We start from the raw sequence: 10,000 nt of genomic DNA on the forward strand, positions 1-10,000 counted from the left end.
TTTTTTTTTTGTTGTTTTTTTGGTGGTGGGGGGTGTGTTGGGAATTTTTTTTAAATTTTTTTAAATTACATATTATTTTAATATTATATATTTAAAATATAATTTGGGGTTTGGGGGTTTTATAATATATATATATAAAATAATATATTATATATATAATATATCAATAATTATAAATCTAAAATCTATATAAAATTAATATTTATTATTATTTATTATATACATTATAATATATTAAAAATTATACTTATTCCCTTTTCTAATCCGCCTCAAATCTAAAATAATTCATTATTTTTTATATTCTTTCTCCCCCCTCTCTATCTCTACTCCCCAATTAAACTATCCCTCCAACCCATGTGCCTTCTCTCTTCTGGCCCTCTTAATCTCCCCCTTCCTATTTATTTATATCCCCCAAAAATATATTTTTTGTGTTTTGTGTGTGTGTGTGTGTGTTTTTTTGTGTGTGTGGTGTGTGTGTGTTTTTTTCGGCGTGTGTGTGTGTGTGTGTGTGGGTGTGTGTGGTGATTGTCTGTGTGATGTATACCCCAACACACACACACACACACAAATTATATATTATATATAAAATTATATAATATATATTTTAAATATAAAATATATATTATTATTTGTAATAATATATATATATATATTTTTAAAATATTATATATAAAATTTGTATGTATATTTTATATATAGGCATTATTATTCCCTTTAAATTATAATTATCCATATGTAATCCCTTATGTTTTTTAGGTGTTTTAAAAAATTTATATATATAAAAAATATATGCCCGCGTATGAAATTATTACTTCCACATTCCCCCCACCACACATTACCCCTTTTAAAAACCCCCATTTTTTATTTTTTATTATTATTTATATATCTTATATCTTTTTTTTTTTTTGTTTTTATATTTTACTTTTATTTTTTATATATATATTTGTTTATTCCCGTTTTTCTCCCACCCAAAGATAAACACCCACAAAATATATATATTTTATTATTTTTTTTTTTTTTTTATTTTTTTTTTTTTTTTTTTTTTTTTTTAATTTTTTTTTCCAGGGCCTTATTTTAAAATTTTTTTTTCCCCTTTTTTCCTTTTTGGGCCCCGCGTGGCCCCCGCTGTCCTTTTGTCTTTTTCCCCTTTTTTGTGTTCCCTCTTGGAAAAAAGTCCGTGGTGGGCCCCCCATTTTCCTTTCCACGGAGAGGGGCCGGGTGTTCCCTTTTAGGAAATCACTCTTCTTTTTTCATAAAGGGGCTTGGGCCCAAGAAACTGATTTTGGTCGGGCTTAGCCCCCCGTGGCTGGGGTGCCAATCGAGGTAAATGGGGATTTCCCCTTGCCAAAGGGAAAACGCGCCGGCCGGTGACTCGAACCCTCGAACTCAGATTGCCGTCGTGCCAGTCTTAAATTCCGATGCTCTAACCACTCGGCCACCCGGGGCCCTTATATTATTATATATATAAAATTATTAAAAATAAATATTTTATATATATATCTATATATATATAAAATTTTAAAATATAATATCTATTTTAAAAATTATTTTATAATATAAAATATCATTTTATATAAAATTTATTATAATATATATTATAATAATATATTAATTTATATTTTAATAATATTTTATCTTTAACATTTTATTTATATACTAAAATCTTAATTTCCCTTTTATTTATAATTATTTTATTTATTCCTTTTTTTTTTTTTTCTTTATCCCCCCTTTTGCTTTTTCCCCGCTCTATTATCTATCTCCCGGGGCCCGCCCCCCTCTGTCTCTTTTGTCTTTTCTTATATATTCTCTTTTCCCCTTCAAATCTTTTCTCTTTTCTCCCCTTCTATTCTACTTCATCTGTCTGCTCTGTTCTGTGTTTTTCGGAGGTTCCCTTCTTATGGAAAATTCGAAAATTGTAGATATTTTGGGTGGGTGTGGGGTGTGTGGGGGTTTTTTGTGTGTGGTGTGTGTGTTGGTGTGTGTGTGTGTTGTTGGGGTTTTGTGTGCGTGTGTGCGTGTGTGCGTGTGTGCGTGTGTGCGTGTGTGGGTGGTGGGGTTGGTGTGTGTGTGTGGGTGTGGTTTGGGGGGGGTGTGGGGTGCACAAAATTATATATATATATTATATATATCTTCTCTTTTAATTCTCTATCTTATTTGGGTATGTTGTGTGTGTTGTGTGCGTGTGTGTGTGTGTGTGTGTGTGTTTTGAAATGTGAAATGTGTTTTGGTTGTGTGTGTGTGTGTGTGTGTGTGTGTGGGTTTTGTTTGTGGGTGTGTGTGTTGGTCGTTTGTTTTTGTTTTTTGTGTTTAGACTCCCTCTCCCAACATATATGTTGTGTGTGTGTGTGGGTGTGTTTGGGGGGTGTGTGTGTGTGTGTGTGTGTGTGTGTGTGTTGGTGTTTGTTTTGTGTTTGTGTGCGTGCATTTTTGCGTTTTTTCCCTTTGCTTGCGTGTGTGGGTGTTTAGGGGGTTTTGTGTTTTGGGGTGTGTTTTTGTGTGTTGGGGGGTTTGGGTGTGTGGGGTGTGTGGGTTTGTGTTGTGTGTTTTGTGTGTTTTGTATGGGGTGGGGTTTTGTGTGGGGGTTGTTTTGGTGTTGTGTGTGTGTGTGTGTGTGTGGGGTGTGTGTGTGTGTGTGTGTTGTGTGTGTGGTGTGGGTGTGTGTATTTGTGTGTGTGTGTGGATAGAAAAGATAGATAGATAAAAGATGGGATAGTATATGATAGATAGAAATGAAAAGTAGATAGATAAAATAGATAGATAGATCGCTCGTCTTATTTATATCTTCTCTCTCTCTTATATCTCTAAATATTTCCCTTTATTTATTTTAAAAATTATATGTTATGTACTACAAAATTTCCCCACACCCCCCCCCTTTTATTTTTTTCTTTTTTTTTTCCTATTTTTTTTTTCCGTTGTGTGTGTGTGTGTGTGTGTGTGTGTGTGGTGTGGTGTGTGTGTTTGTGTGTGTGTTTTGGGGTGTGTGGGGTGTGTGTGTGTTTCTTTTATGTTGTTGTATTAGTATATATATATGTATATATATATATTTATTTTTTAAAATTTATATATATAATTATTATATATATAATCTTTATTTATCCCTACATCCCTACCTAATACATACAAACACACACACACCCCACACACACCACATATATGTATACATACATTTTTTAAAAATACATGTATACATATATATATTATAAAATAAAACATTTTCCCTTTATTTATTTTATTATAAAATATATATCCCTTATATTTTATATAACTCCTATATATATATTATATTTTTAAAAATTATGCGTGTGTTTTGGTGGGTGTGTTCCTGGGGTTAAATACTATTTTCTCTATTTTTTTTTCTGTGTGTGTGTGTGTGTGGGGCCCTGGGGGTTATATACATATATAAAACATTAGTTTGTGTGTTGTGTGGTGGGGTGTGTGTGTGTGTGTGTGTGTTTGTGGTGTGGGGTGGGGTGGGGTGTGTGTGTGTGTGTGTGTGTTTTTTGGTGCGTGTGTGTTTACCTTATCCCTGAAATAGGAAATAAAATTTTTTTTTATATTTTTTAAAATTATTTATTTAAATCTATTTTTTTATCTTTTCCATTTCTTACCATACATATATCTTTTTTCCTTGTCTATTTTTTAAAATTTATATCTTCTATATATATTTATTTATATATTGTTTTTGGGGTTTGTGGGGTTGTGTGTGTGGGTGTGTGTGTTGTGTGTTGTGTGGGGTGTGTAGGGGTTGAAATGTATATATATTATAATAACTTTTTACGCCAAAACCCGCCTCTTCTCTCTGCCCCCAAATAAAAGGTAAAATACCCAGACGGCGTGCTATCCACAGGGTCGTGACACGGGAACAGCTCCAAGGGCACCGAGCACCACAGCGCCCCAAACCCACCACAAAGGGAAAACGCCAGGGGGCGGGGCAGGGCCCGAAATAAACAAAAAAATGACAATTTTTCCTTTATTTCCCACAATTTTTTAACCCGTAACCCCTTTTTTCTTCTATAGGCCCAATACAGGGGGAAACCCCATGTCCCCTGCACAAATCAGCTTTAACGGGGCCCCAAAAAGTTTACCCGGGGTCACATGGGCACACCCCAAGGCCCTTCACAGGACAGCACCCAACTCCCCTCCCCCCTTGGCTTGTTCCTCCGCTCCTCCCTCACAGCCAGTTGCGTCATTTTTTGCCCAGGCCCCTTCATTTAACACTGCCCAGGTCATCCTTTTCATGTTAACCCCTGTTTCACACGAGAAAAAAACCCACTGGCGTAGCACTATCCCCCCCTATCAACAAACGCCTCCTCCCCTCGGGACTACCTAAACCTAAAACAAACTACAAAAAAATTTAAATAAATTGTCCTCGGGGCAAACAAAATTTTATTTAAACAAAAGTAGCCGTAATTTTAAAAAACAGTTTTCCAAAAAAACCAAAAAACTTTCATCCAGCGCGGCCTTTTTTTTCACTCTCGCCCGGGGGCCCCTTGGAGGGGTGTGGCGGCGGTTTAAATTTGGGAGTGGCACCCCCAAAGGGGGATCTTCTGGGCCCCAAGCCCGGCTCATGGTCACCATTGACGTCGTTGCATCGCCTTTTACCTCCAAATGCTCGTCCCTTCCCTCTCGGGGCCCGCGTTGCCATGTCCCCCTCGCCCCCTACTGGGGCTAACGTCATCTTCCCCTTTTTACCCATGGCCCCAAGTAGCTTCCTTTCCCCTTTTAAAAAGCCACCCCATCCACGTGGCCAAACGCCGGGCGTTTTCCCCCCCTCTGCAATTGATAGGTTTACATCAGAAGGGCCCCCTAAACCCCCGTTGGGATGGCCCTTCCCAGGGGCTTTAGCTTCGGCGAGAGGCCCCCGCTTCCGACGTGGGGTTTTGGGAACCACACTCTGTTCCCCCCATGTTTTTACCCCTTTCTCCCCCATGCCCGTCCCTAGGTCCCCCTTTAAAGGCATGGCTGGTACCCCTTTAGCTTGCTACGCACCGTCGGGGCACCTCCGCCAGGGTTTGCCCGGGGCTCCCGGGGCGCCAAGTCCCCCGAGGAAAATCGGGAAAGGCCCCCCAAACCCAAACCAAATTCCCCTTTCTCCCCCACGACTCTTTTTGGATGCTCCACTTCCCACAAGTGCCCACTTTTGGGCCCCGCTGGACCCGCTGGGCCCCTTTTTCGGGGAAGTTAGCAAACCAAAACTGTAACTAACCCCCCTCCCCGGGCCAACAAGGCCCCCTGCCAACCCGCTACAAACCCTCCCCCAGCTGCAGGTTTTGGATTTGGGGTCCACGAGGCCCCCCTGCAAAAGCCAAACCCCGGAAGCAAGGGCCCCCCTTTCACCGTGCCCCTCCCAGCTTCCGTCCAAAGGTCAAAACCCCCGCCTTACTTTTTCGTCCGGTGTCCAAAGGGCCCCGCAAGCATGCTCATCCAATCGGGGCCCCTACCCGGGGTCGCGGCCCCCCGTGCTTCCCCCCCGCCCCAAAAGAGCCTCCCTGGGGCCCCCTTTAGCTGCACACAATGCCCTTTACACCACACCAATCTCTGTGGTGTGTCGGAAAATCGCATGGGGGCCAAAATATCAGCCCCCACTAGGGTCCTTTTTCACCCCCAGTGTTTCCCCTGTCAGGCGGGATGGCTTTTTCCCCTCTACTGACCCCCCCAAAAAGCATCGTGCTGGTTCGACGGCAGCTTACCCCGGCGGGGCCCCGGGGAAACCCAGGACGGCTGGGGTTTTTTGGGCCCCCCTTTTTTCCGAGGTTTTTTCCCCCGTACCACTTCCCTTTGGGCCTTTTGGACATTCCTCGGATTTGGGGACCAACCTGCCCCACTCCCCTTTCAGCACTGGGGTGGGAAAGGGATCAGAATCCCCTCCGGTTGAAGGGGCGTTTCTCCCCCTCCCCCCCCACACCCCTAACGTCCCTTTCCCTACCTTTTCCCCCAGCCCCCCAAAACAAACCTTTGGGAAAATGCCGGGTACCTTCCCTCAATCTAAACCCTTCCCCCAAATTTTTCCTTCTGGCCCCGGAAGTCCCGGCGGGGCTGAGCAGCAACAAAAACCCTAGGCCACTGGTTTTCCTTCCCTGAAAGGGCCCCGAACTCCCCAAAGGGCCCCCCCCAGCGCCACCTGCAGGGCCTCAAAGGGGGGGGCCTTTCTTGGCGTAGATTTACAGTTGCTTTGGGCCTTCAAAGCGTCCCCAAAAAAAAAATGCGGGCCAGGACCCCAAAAACAAACCCCCTTCCGCAGCCCCCGGGTAAAGACCCCCTTTTCCCCGCGCCCCCACATCGTGCGCCAGCTGGGACAGTGTCCCCGCCACGCTCACAGTCCGCTTCTTTTAAGTGGGCCCATATCCCCCGGGCCCGGTGGTTTGGGCCCGAAAAGGCGTTTTCAAAGCCTCTGCCACGCTGGGTAAGGGCCTGTTGGGATGGCGGCAGATGCCCCAACCCTTTTTCCAAACCCCGGAGCCACCCTTAAACGCTGTTTAAACCAAACTGCAGGGCCCCTTCCCCCTTCCTTGGGTCCCGCCCTGGGGAATGGGCCCGGGTTTCAAATTGGGCGGGCATAGCCCCCCTGGCCACCTTCCCGTCGTACTCAGCTGGCTTACGCTTTTACAGAAGTCTGGAGGCCGAAGGGCTGCAGGGGGGAGAAAGCGTGCCGTGAAATAACACGCCCCGGGGGGGGAAAAGGGGGGGGAAAAGGGGGGGGAAAAAGGGAAAGAGGCGGGGTTTCCGGGGGCCGGTTTGCCGCCACCTATAACCCAAAAAGGGGGCGGTTCCATGGGTCCCCCCCCTTTTTGCAGCGACCACTGCTCCGACACATTTCTGCAGGCCCCCCGGGGGGTTTTTTTTCCCCGGACCCCAGGGGAACCCCCCGTAAAACTGAAAAACCCCCTGGCATCTGTTTCCCGAACCTCGTCCCGCCTTCTCTCTTGCAACTTAATACCTTGTGACCAGCCTTTCCCCCCTTTACTTTTCCCCCCTCAGGCCCTTTAACCTCGCCCCTTTAGAATCTGCACCTCCTTTATTTTTTTTTATCAGTTCACTTTTTCACGTTGTTGCAGGGCCCTTTTTCGGTTTTACTGCTGATTTTCCTCTTCACAATGCAAGATAATTGCTCTGTAGCACCTCAACAAGTTTGGCAGAAAATGGTTTTCCCCTTCCCCTTTCCCTTCCCGCATCTCGACAGATGGTGGGGCCTTTCTCGTTTTGCCCCCTGTGGCCCGCTCTTCCCGCCCTTTGTGCCCCTTTCCTCCCCATACCGGCCACATGGGAATTTATCAGGTTTCCCCCCCGGCTTTGGTTCACCCCACTCGTGCCTGCCCCCAATCATACCTCCCCCTCCCTCATGGTGCCGCCATCTTTTTGGGCGACATGATAAAACGGGGCGTTTTCACTGATCAAAAATTTCCCAAAACCCACTCCCCGACACCATTTGTTTTAAAACCCCCCCCGCCTCGTCTCTTGCCACCAAAAAAAGGTAAAGGCCCAGCCAGACGGCGTGCTATCCCCGGGGGCTGAACACTGAACAGCTCCAAGGGGGCACCGGGGCACCCAGCGTCCCCGAACACCCCAGGGGGGCGCCAAGTGGCGGGCAAGGCACAAAATAAAAACAAAATGACAGTCTTCCCTTTATTTACACAAGTTATTTACCCGTACCCTTTTTTTATAGGCCCCAATAAAAGGGGGGGAAAACCCGCATGGGCCAACCCCGCACCCTACAGCTTATTTAAATGGGCAACACAAAGTTTTTCAGGTTTAAAAGGGCACCCCCAAAAGTCTTCCAAAGGGGCAGCACCCAACCCCCGTCCCCCCCCTTGGCTTAATTTTTCCGCTCCTCCCCCCACAGCCCGTTGCGTCTGTTTTCCCCGGGGTTCCCCTTTATGTAAACCCCTCCCAGGTCTCCCTTTTTTGTTCCCCCATTTTTTTCGCCCCAGGGGACAAAGACCCACTGGCCCTGCCAAAACATACATATACAACATATATACCTAAACACACACACACACACACACCACACCCCACACAACACACACCATATATTTTATACATACATATATATAAAATGTTAAAATAAAATATATATACTAATTATACATATATATTTATTTTAAAATTAAAATATAATATATAATTATATATATAATATTAATTTTGCGCCGCGCCGCGCGCGCGTGTTTTGTGTGTGTGTGTGTGTTGTGTGTGTTTTGTGTGTGTGTGTGTGTGTGTGTGTGTGTGTCTGTATTGTGTGTGTATATACAATATTTTTGTGTGTGGTGTGGGGTTTTTTGTGTGTGTTTTTTGTGTGGGGTGTGTGGTGTGTGTGTGTGGGGTGTGTGTGTGTGTGTGGGGTTTGGGGTGTGGGGTGTGTGTGTTTACATTGAACCCCCTTTTAAAATAAATATATGTATACCTAATTTTTTTTTACGTGTAAATAAAAAAATATATATTATTATATAATATTATTATATATTAATTTTATTAAAGGGATGTATGTATGTATGTATTTTGTATGGGATGTGTATTTTTAAAAATATATATATATTATATAATATTATAAAAATTTTATATATTTATATTATAATTTTCTGTTTTTTGTGTATTTTGTTTTGTGTGTGTGGGGTGTGTGTGGTTTTTGTGGTGTGTGTGTTGGTGTTGTGTGTGTGTGTGTGTGTGTGCGTTGTTTTGGGGTGTGTGTGTGTTTGTGTGTGTGTGTTGTGTGTGTGTGTGTGTGTGTGTTGTGTGTGTTTTTGTTTGGGTGTTTCATACACACAAAACATTAAATATTAAAAATATATCACTAATGGTATATATATACATATATATTTTTTTTCGTGTAAATATATATATATTAATATATTTTAATATAATATATATATATATATATATATATATAATAAAATAATATGTTATATATATATAAAATATTATATAATATATATATTAAAAGGGATATATATTATATATTATTATATATTTTATATATATTATATTTTATATATGTTTTTAAAGGGCCGGGGGGGGGTGGCCGAGTGGTTAGAGCATGGGACTCAGGGCTGGGACGACGACAATTTTGAAATTTTGAAAGTTCGAGTCCTGGCCGGGGCGTTGTTGCCTTTTGGCAAAGGAAATTCACCTCGATTGCCCACCAAGCCCGCCCAAGTTTAGTGCTGGGCCAAAGCCCGGTAAAATAGAGGGAATGATTTCCTAAAAAAAAAGGTAACCCGGCACTCCCCGTGGAAAGGAAAATGGGACCCTAAAAACCCCGTACTTTGCTCCAAACATCCAAACATGAAAACACAATTTTAATTTTCTACTGTGACCACGGCGGGTCAAAAAACCTAAACCCCGGAAAAAAAAAAAAAAAAAAAAAAAAAAAAAAAAAAAAAAAATATTATATATATATATATATATAATATATATATGCATATATAATTGTGTTTTAAATTATAAATTGGTGTGCGTATGTGGTGGTGGGTGTGTGTGCGGGGTGCGTGGGTGTGGTGTGTTGTGTGTGTGTTGTGTGTGTGGTGTGTGTGTGTGTTTGTGTTTGTGTGTGTGTGTGGTTGTGTGTGTGGTCTATATTATATATAAAAATTATATTATAAAATTTATATATATTATATTATATTTTAATATATATATATATAATTTATATATATATTTATAATATATTTTAAAATAATATAATTATTTATTTATAATATATATATATATTTATATATAAATTTTTATTTTTTTATGAATAATTGATATTATTTTGAATACACATATATAAATATTATTTTGTATATATATTTATTGCGATATATATTTTAATTATATTATATATTTAAAAATATTATGTATCACATATCTACATAAAATTTTTAAAATACACACCACATTTTACATGTGTTTTTTACTAATAATTTTTGGAAAAAAGGATCCATAAATTACAAAAAAAAAAAACCCTCACCACATTATTTTACTTGATAATGAAATAATGCGTGTTTATACATATTTTACATTT

General features: G+C 41.5%; 1 protein-coding gene across 1 annotated transcript; it reads left to right on the forward strand.

Annotated features, from left to right (window-relative positions):
- The first annotated feature begins 4,822 nt into the window (after positions 1-4,822).
- On the forward strand, positions 4,823-5,650 carry LOC119589618 (basic proline-rich protein-like). The gene is made up of 3 exons (XM_037938212.1): positions 4,823-4,872; positions 4,978-5,180; positions 5,262-5,650. The coding sequence occupies exons 1-3, from the start codon at positions 4,823-4,825 to the stop codon at positions 5,648-5,650; spliced, it is 642 nt and encodes a 213-aa protein (XP_037794140.1).
- The last annotated feature ends 4,350 nt before the right edge of the window (positions 5,651-10,000 follow it).

Source organism: Penaeus monodon, chromosome 26 (genome assembly GCF_015228065.2).
Source record: "Penaeus monodon isolate SGIC_2016 chromosome 26, NSTDA_Pmon_1, whole genome shotgun sequence".
Lineage (NCBI taxonomy): Eukaryota > Metazoa > Arthropoda > Malacostraca > Decapoda > Penaeidae > Penaeus > Penaeus monodon.